General features: G+C 43.0%; 2 protein-coding genes across 8 annotated transcripts in view; one reads left to right on the plus strand and one right to left on the minus strand.

The window, feature by feature from the left end:
- Positions 1-24,545, plus strand: part of LRRC31 (leucine rich repeat containing 31) — a 29,587-nt gene that overhangs the window by 1,942 nt on the left and 3,100 nt on the right. Inside the window, exons 2-10 of one of the 6 annotated variants that reach the window (XM_032446618.1) lie at positions 8,349-8,414; positions 11,730-11,873; positions 18,511-18,803; positions 19,282-19,530; positions 20,686-20,835; positions 21,198-21,365; positions 21,843-22,010; positions 22,658-22,825; positions 23,576-23,743. In XM_032446618.1, the coding sequence (XP_032302509.1) occupies positions 18,791-18,803; positions 19,282-19,530; positions 20,686-20,835; positions 21,198-21,365; positions 21,843-22,010; positions 22,658-22,825; positions 23,576-23,743 (1,084 nt within the window). In that variant the 5' untranslated portion in view covers positions 8,349-8,414; positions 11,730-11,873; positions 18,511-18,790. The remainder of the gene's footprint in view (positions 1-8,348; positions 8,415-11,729; positions 11,874-18,510; positions 18,804-19,281; positions 19,531-20,685; positions 20,836-21,197; positions 21,366-21,842; positions 22,011-22,657; positions 22,826-23,575; positions 23,744-24,545) is intronic. The other 5 variants (XM_032446620.1, XM_015871986.2, XM_032446622.1 and 2 more) reach the window with 5 other exon arrangements.
- On the minus strand, positions 383-8,839 carry SAMD7 (sterile alpha motif domain containing 7). Of its 2 annotated transcripts, none has more exons than XM_015871989.2 (8): positions 8,282-8,839; positions 8,003-8,129; positions 7,725-7,861; positions 7,343-7,421; positions 5,841-6,520; positions 5,192-5,310; positions 4,673-4,783; positions 383-4,027 (listed from the first exon to the last, which is right to left on the minus strand). In XM_015871989.2, the coding sequence occupies exons 1-8, from the start codon at positions 8,382-8,384 to the stop codon at positions 3,755-3,757; spliced, it is 1,629 nt and encodes a 542-aa protein (XP_015727475.1). In that variant the 5' UTR covers positions 8,385-8,839; the 3' UTR covers positions 383-3,754. The 2 variants fall into 2 exon arrangements, with proteins under 2 accessions (XP_015727475.1, XP_015727474.1); XM_015871988.2 differs by having other exon boundaries at positions 5,192-5,313.

Genomic DNA, 24,545 nt, shown 5'->3' on the forward strand with positions numbered 1-24,545 from the left:
TGCCAGTTACTCTTCATTATTGTATAACTCGGAATTATTTGACACATGTAACTTACAAAAAGCCAAAGCTGAGGTAAACATGAGCTTCTCCTTGTGCTACTCCTTATGGAATTAGTTACATCCATTTCAAATGCCAGCTTTTGCTTTGTTTCTTGCAATACTATACTTTTATCCCTATGAGGTCAGTTCTGCTGGAGAACCAGCTGAGGCTTTTGGGGAAAGAACAGGCTTTGCTTCTACATCTGTATTTTTTGGCAGTGGCAGAAGAGGAGGAGAAGAATGGTAATAGCAATGGAACAGCATTAGGAAAAGCTAAATGTTATTTCATATAACCACAGGTTTCCTATTATGACTACCAGGATTGGAGTTTAAAGTCCTCGTTCTATAAAAATGTGATTCTGGTGTTTACATCTCTCACATTAACAGACTCAGCCAGAAGCGGGTGGTTGCTTTGCAGGCTGTCTTTCAATGCAGACTAACAGCCTGCTGGAAGCCCATGAATCACAGGCTGAGCAGCTCTAGCAGAGCTGTTTTAACCCTGTAACTGAAGGTTAATGAGAAGATGAAACTTGGGTCATCTTGATGCTTTCTTTTTTCCCCTTGGTTACAAGGGATTCTTCTGTTTGCTGTTGTGGTTGGTTGGTTTTTATTTCAGTAGTTCACACGTGCAGATATCACATGGGTTCTGAAATATTGCATGAGAAAAACATCGATTCATGTCTTCATTGTGTTACAGGGGAAAAAATAATGTTCTATATAACATTGGGCTAAGAAGAACCTACATATAGGTTCTTTTGTATGATCTAGATAAGACTTCGTACCCGTACCAACAGTGAGATTGTTGGCTCAAGAACACCAGGTAGAGAGTAGCAGAACTAATACCTGCTTGGGCAGATACAGGCTGGGGTGAACTTGGCAATGGGACAAAGGAAAGGAATGCATAAAGGCCAAGAAATAGGGTTAAATTACTATAGCAATATGGCCATTGCAATATATTACAGCATGAAGGGCTTAGTCAAAGCCAGGCATCACAGGAAGGAGGATTGTGGTGAACACCCAGCCTCACTGAGCTGTTATTTCCCTGTGAATAATGAATGGCTTAGGTGAAAATATCAGGTCAGATGGGCTGGTTCATGGAGAACTGTGCTTGTTCTGGTGGTTTGGAAAGGGCTGAAGTGAGTTCCTGCTCTGATGGAAGTTAGAGCTCATGCAATCTGTATATGGCAGATAGTCCAGCAAATTTTAAAGCGTGGAAGAAACTGATTCAGCAAAAAAAGTGCTGAGTTTTGTATGTTGTATTAGGAATAGAATGAACAGCTTATGTACAAAGGAGGCCTTAGGGAAGGTTATCACAGTAGTTTTCTATTACAGCTGTGTGATCTGAAAGCTGCAGGGGGCTTTGAATTTTATTCACATGGCCTGTAAAATGCATTGCATATCCATAGCAGTCCACAGCCTTTCTTTGCTGGCTTATGCAGCGTTTGTGTTACAAAGCTCAGTTATGTACTTTCACATTCCTCATGCAACAAAGGATGGTGCTCTTAAAAGTAAAGACTGCTGCCCACATATGCTCAGATCTGTCCACTTCAATTAGAAATTTAGTCTCTGATGCAGCTTCCTGCTACTGCCTGATGCACAAGAGATGTTGAGTCAAAAGAATTCTGTGTATTATAAAGCATCATATGCTATTATAAGGCATCGTATGCATTCCTCTGTGATTTAAATAGCATTGCAGGAAAAAAACAACCCAAATGTAGCGGGGCACTAGAAAGTCACCAGCTCCCACAGTTGTGCCAGCTCTGTTACATGCTGGCTGCACCCTTTTGCAGCTGGAATAAGTATTAAAAGCCCAAAAGCTCACATGGCTGCTGGGAATCAGCAAAGCCTCGAGTGTTTCCTTGTAAATGTAGTCCATGGAAACACATCAGAATCCGACAGCAGGGCTGCGTGTGCTGATTCTGTATCTCCAGTGTTTTGACTTTCTTTTTTCCTCCTTTCAGAAGTGTTTGTCAGAGGGAAACTTTTAGTTAACTTTAACTGTATTCCTTGCATTGGAAATAGAGCAGATTGTGTCCGTTCAGGTAAATCCCTCTCCTTCCAATTTCACTCTTCCATTGTGTACAACCTGGGCCTTGCTGCACTGTGGCTGCTCTGACACACTTCCCCCATTTGGAGTTCTGGGAAGAAGAGCCCATGATGTGCAAAGGATCATATGCCTTTTTAATTGCAGCGCTGTCAGGCTTGTCATGTTTTGATCCGGCTTTCTCTGCTTTTCTAACTATTCATGTCTGAGCCACTTACAAAAACAGCACTCACATTGTTCAGAGCCAGATTTCAGCCTTTCTTCCCTAGCACATAGGATTTCAACTCAAGCTCCTCTGCTGTTCCTTGAGGAAAACAAGTCCTGCTTGCTCACATCCCTGTTCTTGACACCCACCTGCACGCTGTGCTGCCTTTCCCTTGGGGGCGGCCTCTGCGAAGTGCTCATAACCGGGCAGCGACATCGTGTGGCCCAGCGAGCCCCCAGCTGGGACTGGTCCTGCAGCACCAAGGGCTTGCCAGGTAGGACACCATTTGAAAACCAGTACGTGGATTGTGTTTAATTAGATAAGTGAATCTACTGTGAAAGGAAACTTTCTCTTCTGGTGTCAGTAATCCAAGACGTTATATGTTAAAGTAGCATGTAAAAACATTACGACCAGAATACAACTTCATTGTAGTGATAATTGTGCGTTATCCAGGATCTGCAAAAGTAAAACATCTTTAAAATTATCAAATCCAATCTAAAACTCTTGTATCCATCTTCCTACATTTAAAAATCTTGGAATATTGTAGAAAAAGTATTGAAGAGAATGGATCAGCATGAAGGTCAGCACCTCACTTAGGAGAACACCTTAGGGCCTGTCTGCATCTTTGGAGTATTTTATTGTATAGCAGTTCACACTTTTCCTTTGGGCCTAAGTGGAATTCATCAGTGGAACCTCCAAACATAACCCCTACTTACAGTATCTGAAGCACAGAGCCCAGCACTGCTGGAACTGGTGGCGGTGACAGAGTTTTCAACAAAGCAGAATCATGCTGAACTCTTAGAGCAAGGCTTTGCTGTTTCAAGAAGGGAATATGAGAGGTGTCTGCCACTCAAGGCTCCGAAGTTCGGACTGCACAGTAAGATGAACACCGTAAGCTGCTGTTCCAAACATCTAATTTCATATAATCTACTGCACAAATGTTTGATTTACAGTATCAAAACTAATAAAACATTTTTCCTCGAGCTGAAGCAGAAAAACAGCTGCCCACAGTCTAAAAGACAAGAACATTCCTCCTCGTGTGTTGAGACACAGCAGCACCTCTTGGTTTTTAACAGGTTTTTGTGTGGCCACAGAAACTAAACAAAGGAGGAGGAATCTGAAGTGGTGATGTACAGCAGATCACCAATCGAGCAACACTCAGATTACAAGACTTAGTTTCCTCAAAACCATTTGTTTGTCCTTCAGAGTCAAGTTTGTGTGCTCTGAGCCTCTGACTGATTTCAGCGGTGTTAATTGTACTGGTACCCTTTTCAGTGAATTGCACTTGAAAGTAATTGCACTAATATGTAGTCCTGTTTTTTAAAGTGCTTTTCAGATACCGCAGCACAACTGGTTTCATTCAGTCTCAATCCCATGCAGAGGTTTCAGGCTGCAGCTACCCTCTCAAACACCTGGTAACTGAAGGCTCCTGTATCATTAGAAACATTTTATGTCTTGGGCCCAGCTCAACTCTTCTGAAAAGCGATCATCTGGAAGTCAGCCTGTGGTCCATCTGCATCACATGGATGTTCCCTGCTTTCTGAAACAATCTGTTCCACTGTTTTTGAAGTCTCCAGGCCCTGTGAGCAGGGGCTGTCCAGCACATCACCGCTGCTGTTGCAGCGAAGAGGGGAAGTGATGTCAGAGGGCTGCTCTGGGGGTTTGCCTGGAGCAGGTGGCAGGGGCACGGACAGGGGAAGGTTCATCATGTAGAACACGTTGCCCAGACGTCGAGACACCTTGAAAGGCAGAAACAAAATCACAGTGGTTGTTTCATGAGGTGGTTTTACTGTCATTACATGTCAAGGTTGGCAGTTGTGTAGCAATACCAGAGACACAGCCTGGAAGCTGGCTGGTTCCCCATCACCTCCATGGATGAGTAGGGGGTTAAACAAAGGTAAACAAAATCCACGATGAAAGTAAGAGCAGAACATTTCAAATGTAGAGGGACAGCCTCTCTACAAATCGTATAAGATTCTATTCCCAACCTTTGCTTGGCGTATTTTAAAGGTCAGGTTGGAGCTAAAGCGAGTATGTATCAGAACAGTTCTTAGCAGTGGGGAAGGAAAAAGAGGAACACAAGGGAGTAAATCCATCAAACATCTTTGCTTTGCCAATCTCAGCCTAGCACTGCTGTGTCCTGAATCTGCTCCAAGTATCTCTCAAACTGTCAGCCCTGACGCCCCCACCGCCACTGTCCCCCTGCTGGTTCATGCAGAGATGCAAAAGCAAACCATGCTGGAGGAATCTCTTTTCCCTTGCTATTATAGCAGTGAGCTTATCAGTGAGAAGAAATATGGTTTAGTTTGGAAAAAAATCATCTTGATAGCATCTGAGGCTTTCACATCTGCATGACTTGCTAGTTTTGGTACATTTGATATTACCTGAGAGCGGATTTTTAACGCTGGCCCGAGTTTTAATCCCATAGTATCTAGGAGATGTTCCTCTGTTAGCAGTGGGAGGGTTTCTCCATCGATAGCGTGGTCTTTGAATATCTGATGGAAAGAAAATGAGATCAAGGTGTGCTCAAACAGACTTCACCAGTCATTCTTTATGCTTCACCCTGAGGTGTAGGCAACAAACAGAAGAAATAATTTCAGTGTTTTGTCTTTACTTGCTCTTGTTACTGTGATGTGATGTCCTTAGTTCAGATATATGGACATCTGCACATTTTCCTGTGGCTTATGTACTTGTTTTAAGCAATTGGGGACCTTAGTAATCTTTTGGTGTTACTTCGTGTTGGTTTGGTGTATTTGTTGTTTTTTGTTAGTTGGTTGTTGCTTTGTAACATGGTAACAACAAGCAAACCTCTGTATTTGTTGTATTTATTTGTTGATCTTAAATCTAGATGATCTTAAAGACCTTAAAAGGTGACTGTGACTGTTAGGTATGTTTGTCATCACCTGGGCATAATCAGAGCAGCCTGGGAGGCTAATGATAAAGTTGTACACATCATCAACTGTCCACTTGCGGATGTCTTCAATGGTGGAAATGTCTTCTCCGTTCAGGATCAGGCCATGAGCTGCTTTAAGGAGGAAACACAGATGTTATTTTGGTAGAATTCTGTTGGCAAACCAAGAGGAAAAGATTGCTGATGTAAGATTATATACACTTATCCAGAACCTCATACGTTAACAGCGCCATGTAGTCACTAAGCCTCAAGATTTAGAAGTCAAGAGCCTCAAGGATTTAGAAATTATAGTTATTGTACAGTGACCTTATGAATGTGTCTTATGTAGAGCTACAACAGAACTCTGGGGAACCCCAAAGTGCTGCCAACTTCACTGTGCCATTGCATTGCCCTACAAAAATCAACCTGAAACTTCCATTGTGCCCACAAGCTGCATTATCTGCAGGTAGGGAAGGCCACTTTTTACCATGCTGACATGGATTTACCAAGTCTTTTTGCAGTATATGAATTCTATGTTCGATTGCCTTGACTCTGCTGTACCCAAATTTGCTTTAAAAAAGTGGAAGAAATAAGAGAGCATTTCAGTAGAGATTATGACTATTGACGTGCCCTTTTAACTGTCATCTGGAGACCTGACAAACCTGGAGGGAGCAGTGGGTTGCTGGGAACTGGAAATCCATATGGTAGTGCTGAGAATGGGATGGCAGACGGGTACATGTACTTGTCATCAAAAGCAGCACAGGAGCTATTGGACTCCTTCTCACTCGTGCTGTTGCAGCTGTTGGGCTCAGCAGATATTTCATGATTAGCACAGTTTTTTCTCAAGTCTTGCTCTAACTCTTTGCAGTTCTTGACAACTGCTGGTGGCTCCGCCTGGTTTTTGCTTTGTTCGTGTTTGTTTGGCGTCTCCACCTCTGCCTCTTTCTTATCTTCTTTCTCATCATCTCCCGCAGTGGAAGCGAGGTCCATACTTTTGTCTTCAGTCTGGCTCTTGGTGCCATTGGCCCCACAGTCTGCAGCTTTGTGGTTTGCAGCTCTCCTCCCTGGTCGGCGGCCCCTCTCCCTTTGCAGGGTGCTGACGGGGGGGTACGGGCTGGTGGCCATCAGCATGGTGTTGCCATGGATTTCATCCAGGGTGGTACGGTGAACGTATAAGTCACTGGGAAGGTGTCCTTCAGGCAGCCTGTGCCTGCCGCGGAAAGCAATGGGACTGGCCGGCATCCCGTGGTAAAGGAAAGGTGCTTCCAGGCTCAGCAGTCCTTTCCGATGAGCTTTCTCCATTTCTTTTTGCTGAAAGATAGCACTCATCTCCATCTCCATTCTAAGAGACAGACAGAGCACAAGCAGTCAGGGCACTTCCTCAATCACCTCCTTTTTTTTCATGTCAGATTAAAACAAGATATAATTGAAGAGATTAAAGAGTACCGCTTTTCATCCCTTTACCCTGTATTGCTATTTGTGAGATGTCATAAACGCTGCAGATAAAATGGTGAGCCTGCCTAGATTTAATGTGTTGCCAAGTGCATACAGTAAATTAAAAGGAAGATAAGATATATTTTTCATGTGATACCTCCGTATAGTATTTCAGACAAGAAAAAGAGAAGTGTTTTTGTGTATTGGCAATCCAGGCATTATTGCAGGGGTTACATTCTCTTCAGATTTGGAAAAGTGTCCAGGTCAACCTGGACCATGAGGTCAACCAAGCCCATACAGGGGAGCTAAGATAGCCTTCTAAACACTGCAATAAGAGGACCAGGATAGAGAGACTGGGGGACTTGTCCTTAGTGTAGAATGGTCAAGAGAACCTCTTGGGCAGCAGGTGACTGTTGTATGGAGGAATTGGGTTGCTCCTTTTTGGATCTGGAGTTCAAGGGCTGGGTCTGAAACCTGCAGTGTGTTTGTTTCTTTAACCAGGCTGAGAGATTGGTTTCTTTTTTTTTTGTATCGTTTTACTGCTAAAAGAAAATAGGGGCAAGCAGAAATTTCAATAGCTTCAGAGATGGGAGGGCCCTCAGCTTTGCTGGGTGATGAGAAAAAGGATCTCAGTCACTCTCAATGAACCCCAACAAAGTCTGTGAGTTTCTCACTTCCATCTGCTGCCCTAATCCCAGCTGCATCTCTCAGCAAAGCTTGCAGGCAATACCTGGCGATATTTTGCTTCTGAACCAGTTCCTGTCTTCTGGCCACAGCCTCCATGGATTCTGGTTGGAGAAAGCCATATCCTTAAAGGAAGGGGAAAAAAAGCCTTCAGTCTTTTTCCTCAAGCAAATGCACAAACCTCAAAGACATACAGAAGCACTTTAAAGGACTTTTCAAGACTCAAACTGCGTGCTTTGCCAGAAAGTTAAATTAAATGCTGTTTGTGTTCATTGCTTCCGTGGGGATATGCAGGAGAAGCATGAAGCCTGGCATCAGGTGTGTACATAGGTGCACCTGCCACTGTGTGTGAAGGAAAGGGACAGCAGGGCTGTGTTGTAGACACTACTGCTAAAGCTACATGGGTGCTGCAGGCAATGCTTCACTACCTGGGCCTGGGTAGATGCGGTTGGACAGCAGGTTGGGCATGCTGCTGTGCTGTGGGACCGTGGGCCCGAGGTGGGATGTGATATGAATTTGTCTCGGGTCGGCTGTGGCCGTCATGTCAGTTGAAGGTAACAGATCTCTGAAAGAGAAAACATGCATTCAGACACAGCAAGGACATTCTTTAGTTAATAATAATCTAAGATTGGTATGTACTCAAGGGCGGCACATGACTGTTTGTTCTGTATCTGCAGTATTGCTATAGAGAAACGTTGCAGAATACCTGTCTACCAGCCGAGGCTCAAACTGGGAGGGGATCGCCTGCATTCTCTGCTGGGCTGTGCCCATCAGCTGAGGGTTCACTGCCATCAGCTGGTTCCTCATGAGCATCTCTTGTCGCTGCCGCAGTTCTGACACAAAACACACACAGCCACATTGACCACTTCGTTTAAGTAATGCAGTTTTATACAATCAGTCACAAGAATAAAAAGAATGTGCACTGTCAAGTGTATAAGAGGACAACTTACAATGAGCAATAATTCACGTATCACTTCCTGCTTACCCCCTGCTGCCATGCCGCTCGCTAGACGGTACAGGTGCTTTTCATCCAGTGCTCCCTGTTCCCCCAGGATGGACATTTTTCTCATGTGCTCTCGTGGAGTCATGATTCAAGGAGATGGCAGCAACTTTCCAAGGTAAGGAACTGGATTGGCAGGTCCAAAAAAAGGAAGGAGACATTCAACAATGTAGGCAACGCGCAAGTTATACCAGTTATTGCTCAGATAAGCAAGTAGTCTTTCTGGCAGTCACAGCCGTGCCCTTCAGTGCTTGGGGACTGTACAGGTTATCAGAAAGAAACTGAAAACAGTGATAAAAAGAATCGGATTTATGGGTAAATGAAGTCAGATGAACAGTAGAAATCTAGGCAGAAAACTATGCACTACAAATGCATTGTTGAACAGCTGTGCCTCATTGAGGTGGATTGCATCAGCATTTCTGAGTCCGCCCAAACAAGCAGGTGGTTAGATTACTGATAGCAGGGGAATGAGTAATCACAAAGCACCCTGCTCAGGATCTGGGGGCAATGATCTACACAGGATTATCAATGCAAATGCCAGCCTTCTCCAGGAACTCTGTTAGCTATCGTTTGCTTGTTTCATTGTTCCTCATTTATGCTAAGCTTGCTATCTTTGCAGGCTGGAATGTTTTTATACTCTGTTGTGCCTGTTCTTGCTCTTACTGAGTCAATACCTGTGGTCCACAGAGCTGCTATGACGAAATCGTGCTGTGGGATTAGTTTTGTTTCAGTGACCCCCACAAAGACAGCAGTGCTATACAGCCACCACTGAGACCAAACAGGGTGTGAGATGTTGGCATGGTTAGGAGTGAGCACAAGACTGGTCCAGCCACCACAGGCATTACCTTTAAACCAGTGAGCATGCGTGGCATGGTCAATATCCTTGTTCTCAGCCTTAACTTAAAAGCCTGTAAGTTTTCTACACAGGGTAAGCACGTTGGTTATTTCAACCATACTGACTGTGAATTGAGGTTCTACTTGGACCAAACCTCATGAGTCCCCTATGTTTGTAAATGTGGTAAGTGCAGGATTCTGTGTTGGCCAAGATTGTGGTCTTTTTGGAAGCAGATAACTGTATGCAAGCCAAGAAGGGCACCACAATAACCTTTGTTTTGGACACAGCTGTCTGAACGTGTTTCTATTTGATTTTTCTTTTTTTTTAGGATACTTTAGACTTAAAGCGGTTTAGGATGCTGGGTGCCTCATGAAGAGCATTTGAGCTGCCAAAGTGCTTCTGAGCTGCTAAAGCATTTTAAAGCTCAGTACTAAAGCGATTTAGTGCTGAACTAAACTTTACAAAAGCTCGAAAAATAGGTGGCAACTGCAAAGATGGTATTTACCATAGTGTATCAATCCATGAGTCACTGAGGTGGTTTCTGCTCACCGGTGAGGGCTCTGTGCTCAGGAAAACAAAGCTGCAGTTATAAACTTCATCCTAATCCCTATACAGTTGACTGCAGAGTAGGAAGGTGCAAAGCAACCAGCAAAGTTGTCATGGAAAGAAACAGGAGGTTTTTATCTCATTGTTTTATGAAATCAAAGGAAAAGAAAGTCAGTGTTAGCACTGATAGGGTTTCACCTGTCAGATGACTGATAAGCTGTACCACTTGTTCTATTTAGGAACTGCTAGCATGATTCAGCCCTCTGTTCTGTTAACAGCTGGGGACACATTTTGCTCTAGGGAAACTGTCCCAGTTTGGGGAAGAACAGACAAGTTTTATCAGACAATCTTTATCAGACCTTCCTAGAGCTTCTACGTATCTGCTGTTGTAGTAAAAACCCCTCCTTTCTCCCCATAAAATCACACTTGTGACTAAAATTGTCTGGTGTGACTCTGAAGGTGGAAAACCTGCTGGGAAAGGATCCATCTATTTTGACCCCAAACCACTGCCTCCATGTGGGATCAAATACACCCTCCTGTTTTGACATCTATCAACAACTCGGTGGTGGTAGCTGGTTAGAAACCACTACCATCAGCATCCTGGTGGTGTTTTCTGTATAGCCTCACACAAATACGGGTTTTGTGTGGTATATTGCCTGCTGACAGCCTCTCTCATAGTCTCCTTTCAGAGCTGAAGTGGGACTACCTGAGACTTCTCTCAAAATCTTTCTTTTAAAAATTGAGATTTTTCTTTCCTATGTTATAATTCCCACTAAAAGTCATATTTCCATACCCGGCATATACAGCAGCATCCATAATGCAGTTGATCCGTATGTTCTGGTACCTTGTTAGCCATTACGGATAATTATCTTGTCGGAATGTTGGTGTGATGCACATCTTACGTAAATGACACACTTTGTCTGTATGTGTTATCTGTATTAAATTACTTACCTCCCTGATTTTCCTGTTCAGGGAAGCATTGAGCTGATCAGGTAGGATGCTTACCTGGCTTAACATCCTAACGTTAAGACTCTTGTGTGACCTTGTGTCAGGAGGAGATGCTGCATGTTCCTAGTTTATGTTACATGGTTTGGAAGAACACCTTTTTGAGTTACCCAGCTGGGGCTCTGACTGACAGGTCAAAACCAAGGTATTTAATTGAGGCTATTTTCATAGTGACTAGCATATTAGAAACTGACTTCAGCAAGAAAAGGCTCTCTCTGGGAGAAGAGGGGGACAAAAAGATCAGATGCAGGGAAAGTATGCTTCTGATACATATATTAGCTGGGATTTAAGGGTAGCTCAGAATCCTACAGCCGAGTTCATATAAAATCATACACACCAGCTGTCCAGTGTTACATTCATATATGGCTCTTTTCTGATCCTATTGCACAAATCCTGGCTGTACAGCACATTACAGGGATGAAGACAAGTTAATCTCTACCTTTAGAGTCTTACCCTTAGCAAACCCTTCTTGACAGCAGGCAGAACCACTCACCCAGTACTAATTCTGTCTCAGTTTATTAGACAAGACATGGCAAGACACGAACTTCATGAACCAGAAGTGTTTGGAATTCTGTGTGCAGATTCAAAATGTCTGTAGCAGTTCTGTGTGTCTATATTACGGTAACATCTTATGTATAATGTAGGTTTGTTGGAAGACTCATTTTTAAGTTAAATGCTCTAAGATTTCGTTAACTAATAGTGGCTTTATCTAGATCAAACACACGTAATTAGCATTTTGAAGAACAATTTTTGGTGTACCTTTGCAATGAATGGATCTTCAGAATCTTAGGGAGAAGCTGAGTATTGCTTCAAATACTCAAGTAAATGTGTGCCAGAGAAATCAGTTAAACATATAACATAAACAAGTAGGCAAGCTTATAGGTGAAATAGGTAAAGCAACTCATGCATGGTCTCAATTCTATTCCCATTGACTCCCTTCTTTGAAAAAGCTGTCCTGATTGCTTGAGAAATCAGACGTAGTTTGAAAAAAAATAAACAATTTCAATATTATTAATATTCTAATGTTATTAACTGTTGTGTCAACAGTTCCTGTTCTTACACTCTGCTAGGAGCCCGAAAGTTAGAGTTTGCAGTCTACAATCAGTAGAACAAGTGACTTCTGGAAACGAAGAACACGATGATACCAACATTATGTCCTTCAGGACCATGAAATATGTCTTCTTAACTGGGGTAAGGTACTGGAGAGCCTGTAGGGCTAAATTCTAATCCTGGGTACGTGGGCACAGACTGTCCAGAGACTGAGATTAGAGAGTAATCCTAAAACTGGATTGAGAAACATACATTCCTTAGAGAAAGGAAAATAACTATATTTATACCTGGTGTTATCTGGTGAGTTTACTTGCATGCCTTTACTGAGATGAAGGTGTGGATGGCTCACCATTTTTTATCTAGCTAATAGTTAAGATTGCAGCAAGTCAGAGTTCTTTTAAACATGCTGCTTTGGGGTGTGGATCAAGGCCTAGTATTAGTAAATGCAATCCTTCAGGAGCTGAGTTTGGTTGTCACCTTGTTCTAGGAGTGGGATCAAGGTAGACCCGTTCCTTTCTGCTACCAGGGCAGCTATCAGCTTCATGCTCTGACTGCGCCCAAAAGTGGGGTTGTGTGATGCTGAGCAGAAGCACGCAGCAGGAGCCCCGTGTAGGTGATGCGTGGGGGTGGTGGTGGGAAAAGAAGCCTTCCTCCCCTTTGGGGCAGCACTGGGGCCATGTGGGTACAGGACAGGGAGCTCTGAGGTGGGGCTCTGCGGAGCTGGAACCCAGGGCCACATCCTGCAGCACAGCCCTAATGGGGTACATCTGTGGTTGTGGCACAAATAAAAAAAAAATCCATTTTTTATTAGTAATTTTGGAAATAAAAATCTTGGGATGGAGAACTCTCTGATGATCAGAGAGCAAGGGGAGTATTTTCAAATGAAATGAATGTTTAGTGGGATTTTTGTCTTACTTTGAACTGAGTTGAAATAGTGGTACAAACAACAGCATTGCCAGTGCTGAGCGAAACCAGGCAGCAGAAAAGTGAGTGAGTTTTAGGATGGCTCTTTAAAACTATTTTTACTTAACAACTCTGATTTCACTGGTTAAGAGTTGGACTCTCAAAGACCTGTCCTGAGTCCTCTGGACCTGTTTTCTGTTCAATTAGAGTATGATATTGCACCAGTGTCCTACAGACATCCCAACATCGCTGAATAAAGGGAGAAAATTGCATTAGACCACTGAAGTAAAACAAGATGGTGCTTTTAAAATTAGTATTATTAATCTTTTCAGGCTAGTTTTCTTCATTACAGAACAAAAGATGGTGAACTGGTGTTAAAAATACTTGCAGATTATGCAAGTCGGATATAGGGCACTAAAATCACATTTTCCACATTCATATAGAAAGTCATAAGCTTTAACACCAACTTATTCCCCTTACAAGAGCAGTCTGACATTGCAGAGCTGATCACGTAAACAAACTCAGAAGTCAGTGTCTCCAACAGACAGAATGTGTTCAGTTCCACAGCTTGCAGGACCAGTCTAAGGCAAAGTTACCTGAGTCAGGATTGTCTCTATTGCTCTTTCCTCATCCCTGTGGCATGTGAGAGATAAGAAATCCACATATTCTATAACTGAGGAGCTTGAAATTTTAGCTGGAAGGCAATATAATAGCGCCCAAACTTTCCTCAGCCTGCAGTTAATTCCACCCACACATTCGGATGATAACAAGATGTAAGGAACTCATATAATGGGATGATGCTATTTTTACAAAATATGTCACTCAGTATATTGGTGTTCTACAAAACCCTTAGCACAGGTTTGCTACAATAGCTGTGCACATGAGCAAAATGTAAATGAAGCAAAGCGGAGGTAGGTATATCAGACTAAACCAGCCATCTGCATCCGCGTGATGATAACATCGACTAACTCAAACTGCACATTGATTTAGGCAGTTCACCACTCTAGCAAGTACCGAAACACTGAGGTTTTAAGTACACATTAGCACAAAGAATCAGCTGTACTGAATAACAGCCAGTTAGCTTCTAAGAATATTTTAAGACAGCTAGAAAAGGCAGCAAAGCATTGGTTTATGTACATGGAATAACTCAGTCTATGTCCAGTTTTCTTAAAAACTACTGAGCACACATTGACGAGCCCCAAAGCGAAAGCTTCCTTTTCTGAAATAGATCTTTAAATGTTTCCAGAATTATCAAGTTTATGCTATAAGGCAAATACAATTTCCACCTGAATATGTGTCTATTTACCTGCGTATAACAGATTGCTGAGGAACTGGTACATACTTCATCACAGGCTTTACTTTTTCTGTATCACTCCTGACTACTCCAAACTTTGCTCTTTACATGGCAGTGCTGCTCTTCAAGAAAACAGCCTGCTTCGGTCTGCAGCTTCCCTCCTGAGATAAGTCTTTCCTACCAAAACCCGAAAATCATACACTTCCTGGTACTGCTTAGTAGGATGTTGTATAGCTATTCATATTACAGACTAGCACTATTTATTTCTATTTCATGTATACTTACATCTATTGTGAGGGCCTTAGTTTTGAGGAGGATGCAGTCACCGTGAACATCCAAAAGTCTGTGTCTTCACTATAGGTCTTCGTTTCAAGCTGCCTCAGTAATGTGATTGGCAGCTTTTAAACCACATCAAGATTAACATGTCAAAAAACTGCCTTAACTAACGCTGACTTCACTTTAAATACAAATTGAATCTATCTTGATTAGCCCTCATCCCTGCTTCTAAGCCCTTCCCACTCTGACATCACAAGCCCTTCTCCAATACCATCCTCTAAACAGGCTGCAAAAACGTAATTACAAGAAGAGCGGCACGCTGATCTGATAAACCTATTTCACATTTAACCTGCTAAGCTGTTGTTAGCTTGTAAGATGCTTGTTGCATTCACTTAAAATCTTCCTGTTCCAGAAAGAAATACGCGAGAAGGTTAAGAAGTGCCTGGCTCTTTGCATTGTTGCCTGTTTGTACAGGTTTCTAGGAACAGCATACTTGTGTCAGTTGGCAAGCAGTCGCCCCACAACTGTGTTATCCCACAGCTGTGTATCTGCTTGGACGGGGGAGAACTAGAAGGTGGAAATCCTGTTAAGCACATTGTGAGGCTAACACAAGGATCAGATGGTTATACTGCTCAAGCCGGCAGTTTACTCTTTAATTCTCACCATCAGTGAGTTAACTCTCACAATGAATGCCCAGTGTATCACAAAGTTTAAAATGGCAGGAAGGGGTCATTTTCTTCTAATATCCATGTCGGCTCATGGGACACGAGAGTTGATGTTTGTTTTCCCCTTGCTCACCCACCTGAAGTTCATCAGGTGCTCGCTGCACCAACAATTGCCCCATGTCCTTTCCCAAATACCATCACAGCATCTACTCCTGGGGAAGTGTCTAACAACAATTCCACTTGCCAGCAGACAGGGTATCTGAGTTAGCTACCAAGATGATTCTCAGCTTGTGTTCAATCCACTCAGTCTGTGGCTGCCTACAGAAGCTTGTCACTGCAAATGTGATGAGCCAAAGCAGCCTTGAAGAAAGCTCCTCTGCTGGGATGTTTCGGGATTGTCTGAGTGAGGCTGAGGCAAATGCTTAGTAAGATGTGTGGTTGCCCAAGTACATTAAGAGCAAAGTGTTGTGTCAGCATACATTCTTCATCAGATGTTCCAGCCTGTCTGTATCATATTTCAGGAAAACTGAGAAAAGTTTAGCACTAGGAAAAAATACTTCTTGAGGTGGAAACAAAACCAGCATTGCAATACATAGACATATATGTATTTGTTTCTATTTTATTTAATGAGGGAAGATTGGAAAGGGAGAATGCCACTTCACGAGATCCCTGGTGTACAGTCTTTGTTTTCTGGCATGGAAGCAGGGCTGCTGTGTGCTGTAGTGATGTGTGCCAACAACATGATGTGCTTTGAGTCCCCCTCTGGAAAGATCTAATTGTATAGGTAGATAGCATATACTAATGTGAAAGATAAGCTGCAGTTACACCTTCTCCTGTGCACACCCAGATTTATTGCCAGGGTTGTCTCTGTGTTCAACACAGCATCACTTCATTGTAGAACATTAGGAGTTGGAAGAGCACAACCAAAACCCAGCGGTGTGTATTCAGGTTCAATCTCCACAGAATGCAATGGGGTTTTCCTGAACTGTCCAGACCCATTGTACCAGATGGTACCGTATGGAAGTAACACTGATCCTTTGACTCTGTTGATTTCTAATTAGGTTTCTAGTAATTAATATATTTCTCAGGCCTTGCATGAACTCTGCAGATTACCCATTCATGTGAATGATTAACTGAAAGGGGATTAATCCTGGCATAAGTTCAACCAGAAATAATTTTCCAGCCCTGAAAATCTTCTCTGACAGACCAGTAGATTTTAACAGGGAACGAGACATTGATATTCGTATAGTTCCATTTCACAAAGAGGAACTTGACAGAAGTGTTAAAAATACAAGCATGGTGGATACGAAACGTTTGGTCACTGTTCTCAGACACAGGGTTTGGATTTTGGGTGGTGCTGTGTGGAGCTGAGAGTTGGACCTGGTGATCCTTGTGGGTCCCTTAGACATCCTTAGCAGATAAATATCCAAAGTCATTATATTCTGTATAAATGCTGGGCCAAGTGCCTCTCTGATATATCTGCAGTTATTGACTATAGCAAGCTTGCTGTATTATTTCATGCAGGGTGCTGATTTTATTTAATGGATAATAAGGACTATCAAAAACAGAGTTGCTACTTTGCTTGGGTTTCATTGAAAGATGCACTCCTAAAAGGAGAGGAAATCCCCAAAATGATACTCGGTGATTAAGTACATAGAATATAGGATTTCAGTGTTTGCAAATCCTTTTTTTCAAATGAACTTGTGGCACTAATCCTCTAATGGCATTATTTCTTTGGAATATATGCCGGATTAAGGAGTCACAATGAGGCAAAGTACAAAAATCCACATTAATCTCTCTCCAGTGGATGCTGTGTGGGATGCAACTTTAACTGTGTTTTTCCAGACCTGGTCTGTGCCTGTCCTTGCCCCAGGTCTACACAGAGGGAGAAACAGATATAAACAAATGTGACACTGAGCGCTCGGCAGATGGTCACAAGCCATTTAACTGGATGGAAAGGCGTGGGCATTTATTATTTTTAAACTGCAAAAGCTAAGCCTGCCCTATGCTGTCTGTAGTGAACTGCAGGAAGTAACTGTATGCATCTATGAAGCAGGAGCAGGGCAGCGTTCAGCAGTGAGCAAGGAGAGAACATCACTGCCCTGCCTGCCAGCTAATGAGGGCCTGCTCACCTTTCTGTACTGCACGTGCAGGGCACAGCCTGGGCTACTGCAAAGTAATGTCCGTGCGTTCAGCCCTTGTTCTGGTCATCCTGCTTTGCTTTAGGATAATCTTGCTGTCCCCTCATCCTGCATAGCTTGCTTTCTAGGAAGAGGAAATTAGGTCGCTGTGAAAATACAGTTCCCTTCTCACCAGATTACAGGGATGCTGTCATGGTGCCATGAGGTATTTTTACTCTCATTCAATGGCCTAAAGTGCTGTTAGAATTTCTGAATGGTCAATGCATCACTTAATGCACTGATGTCAGAGCACTGAAGCTAGCCAAGCCTAACCACTGTAATCAGTGCTTAACGTGCTTAAGGATTTCCCCAGTTCCAGGGATCGGAGATTATCAGATATTCCCATTCCACCTTCCCATCGAAGCACGGTGGCATGGAGCCCTGAGCCCAGCAGAGCCTGGCACACATGCACAGACATGGGTTGCCTTGTTGTTGTTTCATCCCTGGGCACTCTTATTAAGCACAACATTGCAAGTGGATGAAAGCTGTCAGGTTCAATGAGTTCCTGACTGACAGGAGTGCTTGGGGTTCTCAGTTCTGTGTAACTGAGACACACAGGTAGGGGTGTAGGACTCACAGAGTTGCTCTTTCCCTGTGGACACAGAGCAAGGTGCTGATTTCAGAGATATGGTCAGTACAGCCACCCCTGTGCTCAGGAGGCGTTACAGCCAGCTTGGAGATTCCTGCTGTTTGGGAACAGTGATGTGCCCTTCATTCTTGCAGGTGAACACTGCCCACGACAGCAGTTGTGTGCGTTTTTTCCTTCTGCAAACATCTCTCTGTGTAATATTTCTCATGGGTGGGAGGATTTTCCTGCTGTTCACTTGAAGTTTTCTTCTCCTAATCTTATCCTGTTGGCTCCCAGCAACACACAGTGCCCCACTCAGCCCTGTCTGAATCATTTGTACGTTGACACACTGAGTCAGGGCTGTCCTCAGCCGCTGTCTGCCCCGCTTGCACAGCAGTCGTTACTTTTATTGACCAGCTTTATTGCTCCCCACCAAAAGCACTCCAGCTTGCATATGTCTGTAGTGTATACATACCAGCGAGAGGTCCATGTATAAACAGTGTTAGAACAGATATAGGTGAGGGTGAGCAGGAAGTGATGAGGAAAACTGAGTCTGCCACATGAAGGGAGACAAGAAGAGTTGAGTTGATGTAGGTTATGTGGGTGACAGCATCACAGATAATGGCCAGGAGCTGCTCAGCACTGAGCTACCCCTCTGTGTTCCCTTCTATCACCAAACTACGACTCCTGCTGACACCCAGCTTTGCTCAGCCTCCACCTGCACTCCTGACAAGTATGGACAAAAGGGGTGGGAAAACAAAGAGCTTTTCTTCAGGTGCTGCTGTAACCCGACCTGCGAGGTGACTCAGTTGGCAGCAGCTGTGCAGGACGAGGGGCCGTCAGGGTGCAGCTCTCAGTCTGCATTTCCACTTCCTCATTTCTGCCTTGCCAGGGAGCTCAGCTGCAGCTCCAGCAGAGAGCAACCATGTGGATTCTCAGCTTTCCCGCCTGAATAACGAGGCTGCTGTCAGGAGAGCTGCGGAGCAGTGGGAAGGACTCACAGAGCTGTTGCATGGAGCTGTCGCTGTTGGGCTGATGAAGACGGGAACCCTCTAAAGAAAAGCACCTGGAAAGTCCCGATAGGTAGAAGTGAAGTTTTGTTCACGTGCCATGGCTCACTTCTGCCAGCCCTGAAAGTGTTGTAAAGGGTGCAACAAACCCACAGGTGACCGATGGAAAAGTCAGGTATGTTTTTTTGTCTGTTTAAAATAATACATTTTTACAGCAAGAAAAGCAACCAAGGTAACTAGCATTGCTTTACAGCTCAATAACTGTGTGCTCACATCTACTTGCACTGATTTGCTCAATTTTTGTGCTTTACACATAAGAAATACAGCTGCAACAGGCTGGCAAGAGCAAGATTTAAAAGAATGCATCAGCTTTTTTCAAGTGCTTTTCCCTTGAACACTGGTATTGCTGCATATACCTTCCAGCAGGAGAAAGTCTACATGCATATTGTTGGTACTGGTGATGCTGCTATGCAGGCATTACCAGGTCCTTTCAAAGGAGGAGATACAAGCTAAGAGTCTAGTTGACTACACAATGACACTGATAGTAGCATAGGGGGAAGAAATGGTCGGTGCATCTGCTGTTACACAGGACAGTATGCAAGAGTGAATGTTGCTAAAGATAATCCCTTCTATGTCTGTTGATCCACTGAAAGGAGACGCACAGAGTTGCCAGAGCAAGAGTGAGGAGGACATCCCAAAGAGTTCCCCATTTGACTTTGTTATAAAACAGTTCCAAGGGAAGAAGTCTCCTGGAAAAAGAAAAGAGCAGCCTTCAGCCATCCAGAAGTTCTTCAGTGGCTTTGGGAAATCAGAAGGCAAGGAAAGACAAGAAACTGAGGAAACAGAAATAAACAACTGTAAAGCTGATGATCAGAGCGAGAAGGAAGATCTCACAGTAGAAGGTAATGCTGATAGAATGAACAAATCCATGTGGATGCATTTTAATTTCATAGAGAACCATTTGCTTTTTTTGCTAGACAAAATGTGATATTTTACTGCCTACAACTCATCCTTTAGCCAGAATTTGCTTCTGATTGAAACATTATCAAGGATGTGCCCTCTAACATGACTGGTGCCAAGCAAGGAGTGGGGTCTGTGCTGCTGAGGAGGCATAAAGATTTTGCATGATCGCCCTCATGATCTCCAGTGTGAGAGGTCGGTGCTGGAGGCAGCTTATTCGTTGCAGAGCTTACCTTGGCTTGTTGTGTTTATGATTGGTTTCTGTCCTCCCTGCTGCTAAAGTGATCTGAAGGCAGCCAGAGCAGATGCTTCCTACCTTGACACCTGTGAGGGGGAGATGAAGGGAAGGGAAATTCATCGTGAGTGTTATTTTGTTCATACAAGAGCACTCTCTACACACAAAAGAAAATGAGGCTGTTCTTAAAAGGCTCCTGGAAGGTGAGGTTTAGAACCCCATCTTCTGTTCTAAGAGTTATGGTAAAACAATGGGAGGTCAGCTGCTGTGAGTAGGATTACTGCATTGTGTACCTTTTGGTGTTTTGTTTTCTTTTATGGACGTTAGATGAAACTGTCAATTTATTAAAGGGTTTAGTGAGCAATACAAATGAAACTTTCCTTGCTGTACAAACTACATGCAGGAAGAAAAGCAGGAAGTGCATTGCACAGACAATGTATGAAGTGAACACAGGCTGTCATAAAGCAGAGATGATCGCCATACAATTGCAGGGTCACTCTGTTCTGACTGATCCAGTACAGGCTGTACTCCAGCCATGTGGCACATGGTACATAGAGGTGGTTATGTGACAGAGTAGCTGCAGTCTGGAGTTTTGCAAGAATTTCACGTGCTTGAATGAGTAGTGCAAACATCCTGAGTCACCGGCATAAGGTAGCATGGAGATGGGAAAAAAGGTTCTTTTCTCATTGAGCATCAGGAGCTTTGTATAGATCTGACCTATCTTATCACTCAGGTTGCTGGTTCTCACTGGTCAAAAGTAGAGCCTGGCTTACTGGCAGCTTTAGTTCACATCCTGAAGTCTCCACCTGGCAGTTTGGGTTGGTTGCAGAGGTAACCAGGGCTGTGTTTCTTTGTTACTCAGATGAATCTTCACAGCTGATTTCTGAAGCGGAATCACCATCTGGTGAGCAGAGATTCAACCAGTTCATGCAGAAACTGGGAAAGGAACCCAACAGCAAGAACCTGGATCTCAATAATTGTGCGTTAAGTGCAGCAGATGTAGCAGAGCTGGGTAAATATGTATTTTATTTGGTTAGACTCTTTGTGTATTTCTTTAATTCTGATTTGCCTGCTCAGTTGTTCACTCTTTCCCTTTCTTTTATCTCAGGCTTTATATAAAGATTTCATTTGGTGGTCCCAGGTCCTCGGGAAACATTAACAAATAAATTGTATTAATTATGTGATACATAAAAATAATAAAACCATGCAAGTCTGTGCAGCAGAAGAACACCTTCTTTCTCAGGCTGCAGTTAAGAAAGCTGAGATGCAGCTTGTCATAATTTTCTAATGTTTTAGAAAGCGCATCTGTATTGAGACGTATTGATATCCAGGGTTTGCACATGATGTACAAACAAGAGTGTGTTTCTTTTTCAGCTTCTTTACTGCCATTTCTCCCAGAGCTGGAAGAGATCAGCCTGTCCTGGAATGGTTGTGTTGGAGGGACTTTGAGAACTCTCACCACTCAGCTCCATCATGTGAACCTGCTAAAAGTCCTTCGACTTAACAACTGCAGGCTGTCAGCTGAGGATGTCACCTCCTTGGGTACAGGCATTTATGTTTGCTTTCAGACAGCTTGGGTGTAATGTAATCCATCTTGTCTCTTCCTGCATCCTGTCCCTACTGCTTCCACACTGGGCAATGTGAAGTCCTGCTGCGAAACACTGGAAAGAACCTGGGGTTATGAGTGACTTCATACATTTGAATAGCTATGTTGAGTCCATAGCCCAAGGCACAGAGCTTTCACATTCAGAAATTAGCATCTTGTCATTGTATTCATTTCCCTGTAGACAAGACTTTCTGGGTCATGGCTTAGGTCTGCAGTGGTGGTCATGTAGTCTGATGAGTGTTTGGGAACCTGGAAAAATACCAGGTCTGTGTGCACTATGACAGTAACTTGTGTTCTGTGTTGCACCTTGGACAAAGTGAGGCTAACTTTTCTCCCTTATGTATTCAAAACTGTGTGTTTGTTTTGCACTGAAATTGATATCTAGAATGAATCATCTTGGACTTCTGTTACAGGAGAGGCATTTGAAATTGTTCCTCAACTTGAAGAACTGGATTTATCATGGAACAGTAATATAGGTGGAAAACTATCACTTCTGACAAAAAAACTTCGGAAAGGATGCAAGATTAAACTTCTGAAAATGACGGATTGTAACCTGACAGCCAAAGATGGAGAATCCCTTGGTATGTGTAACCACGTAGCTGGACTGAAGGAATGGCTTCACAGAAATGAAACTCATCTGAGTTAGATGATGGCTGTTTTGAGGTTGATCTTAGTTGAAAGCTGTTAATTTCAGGCTTTGCATTACAGCAGTATTTACCACTCAGTAAAAGAAGGGCTGAGGGACAGGAATTTGAGTTGGCATCCAGTTGCCACCTCTCCCTTCTTTCTTCTTATCATGTCTTAATCTTATGTAGTCTTTTGATCTGATTGAGTGTCCTGAAAGATTTTCTCCCTCAAGAGAAGTGCCTGTGCTCTGTTCTGATCTTTACTGCAGGAGGTGGCTCCTGTGTCACATACAGTCTTAGATCTGTTCATTAGAAATTGTTCTTTCTCTTTGTATTCCTGCTTTTTATTCTTCTGCATTTTTCTTACTGTTTTCTATTTTTTTTATAGATGATTTTTTTCTATATGGGTTTTCACTGATTTTCTTGATTTCTATCTAATCGATGTTTTGCTGTATTTTTGGTAGAATAGAAACCTGGAAAGTTTAAGCCACATGTATAGATCCAGCCTGCCTTTTCCCATTTGTCATAGTGCTGTTCTTTACTTGGGCTAATCTGTATGTCCCAGACAATCACCAATTCTAGTTTTCTTTTTTTTCTTCCAGCTGAAACTCTAACTGTGCTCCCAAACCTTGAAGTATTGGATCTCTCCATCAACAAGCACATTGGCTGCAGCATGAAGGTCATTGCTCAGGACCTGAAAAATGTACCAGGCCTCAAGGAGTTGAACTTACACATGTGTGGATTAAAGCAGGACGGCCTCCAGAGCTTAGGTTAGACTTTACATTCAGAAAGTCTTTCATTCTGCATAAACTGCACATCTGAAACCCATTTCAGAAAAGCAGTGTGGTAGACTTTTGCTGATGGTTTGTCAGTATTAATGAACGATGGTTATTTGCTGCTTGAGGACTGATAAAAGGCTACAGAGACTTTCTGCAGGAGTAGCATTTATCTTCCCTGAGCTCAAGCATGTGAAAGTCAGTGGGGAGAGTCACCTTCCACACCATTTATCTGAGACACATCCTAGCGTAGATTAATGGCTCTCTGGACATGCTTCCTTCCTCTCCAGACAGAACATAGACAAGGGCACAGACAGTCTTAGCTAACTTCTGAAGACTTAATCCTACTCTCAGAGGGGAATCCGAATCTGCCATTGTCACTTAATGACTGTCCGATGAAGCCATACCAAATGGGCTTAATATCTCTGTCTCCCTAGTGGAGGTCTTATCCGTAAGACAAAACATCTGGCACTAATTAGCACTTCCAGTAGTCACTTCAGCAAAAAGCTGAGGATTGAATGGATCTGGGGATGAATTAACCTCACCTTCACCTGGTCTTTTAGAGAAGAATGGAGAAGCTTTGCAGTATTACTGTGTCTGCTGCGATTATATTCTGAAGCTTAGTCTAAAACCTTTGCTTTCAATACTTTGTGCAGAATTTGACATTAAAGTAAATAGGTGTTGAAGCTGTGACCCTTGCTACTGTAGTAGTCGATGACCAGCCTGCTGTCATTTCCTTTTCAGACACCGCTTTACAGCACCTTACAGCACTAAGAAAATTAGACATATCGTGCAACAAAGAGATTGGTGGTGGCTTTAAGGATGCAACAGCTCATTTGGCCAGCCTGAAAAATCTCCAAGTCCTTGACCTCCACCAGTGCTGTGTAACAGAAGAAGACATGGCCGCTTTGTGTAAGGACATCTCGAGGAAATGGTTTAAGAATGTGTGGTTTTGACTTCTGAAAATACTTCAAAGGCATAAGAGATTCTGTGTAACATAGTCTAACAGATCTCAGTTCATTTTTTGTTGGGCAGCTCTGGAAATGCAGCTCCGGGAATAGCATTCTTGATCAGTATGGAGTGGGTTTTTTTTCTGTATCAAAAGAAGTCCCATAGTGGCTGATCCCATGTGAAACTAAGGGCTTAAGTCTGCCATGATTCAGACCCATGATGTGAAGGTAGGAACTACCCCCAGATCCTCTTGCTGAGGATCAGTAATTTGGGAAATGTCCAGAAGAAATCTCATTGCTGGATCCACGGCTTTTATATGTGGATCTGCATAAAACTACCTTAGAGAGCTCTGAAGTGGAGAATGATGTTGGTCTCCAACTTGTAAGTACTACTGGGAAGGAAAAGACCTTTCTTATTCAATCAGTGAGGCAACTTATTTGTTGGGTACATTATCATAACTTTTTGATATTAGTTTTTACTTTTTAGAAAAACAAAGAATCACAACTTGAAATCTATGTTGCCTAAATCTTATTTTTCATTGTGAAGAAGGTAATTTGGAAAGCTGCTGATGAAGTATTGGGAATCATTATTATTAATATCGTTGGTTTTTAAATTTCTTCTGCACATAGTAATATCAATAGAGAACAGTCACTTTAATATGAAGTAGTTTAGGTTAGCAGTGAACGCTTCTAGAAATAATCCTCATTTAATATGAAATTCCGTACTTCACCTGGAAAATTTTGGCAGGAAACTGTCCTGACAG

The sequence above is a fragment of the Coturnix japonica genome, chromosome 9, assembly GCF_001577835.2.
Source record: "Coturnix japonica isolate 7356 chromosome 9, Coturnix japonica 2.1, whole genome shotgun sequence".
In the NCBI taxonomy this organism is placed as follows: domain Eukaryota; kingdom Metazoa; phylum Chordata; class Aves; order Galliformes; family Phasianidae; genus Coturnix; species Coturnix japonica.

Excerpts from the sequence above, each read along its gene's own strand:
- SAMD7 (XM_015871988.2), bottom strand. The coding sequence starts at position 8,384 with ATGACTCCACGAGAGCACATGAGAAAAATGTCCATCCTGGGGGAACAG. Across the intron at positions 7,422-7,724 it reads CCGCATCTACCCAGGCCCAG|GATATGGCTTTCTCCAACCA; the intron begins GTAGTGAAGCAT and ends CCTTCCTTTAAG. Across the intron at positions 4,028-4,672 it reads CGTTAAAAATCCGCTCTCAG|GTGTCTCGACGTCTGGGCAA; the intron begins GTAATATCAAAT and ends CTGCCTTTCAAG.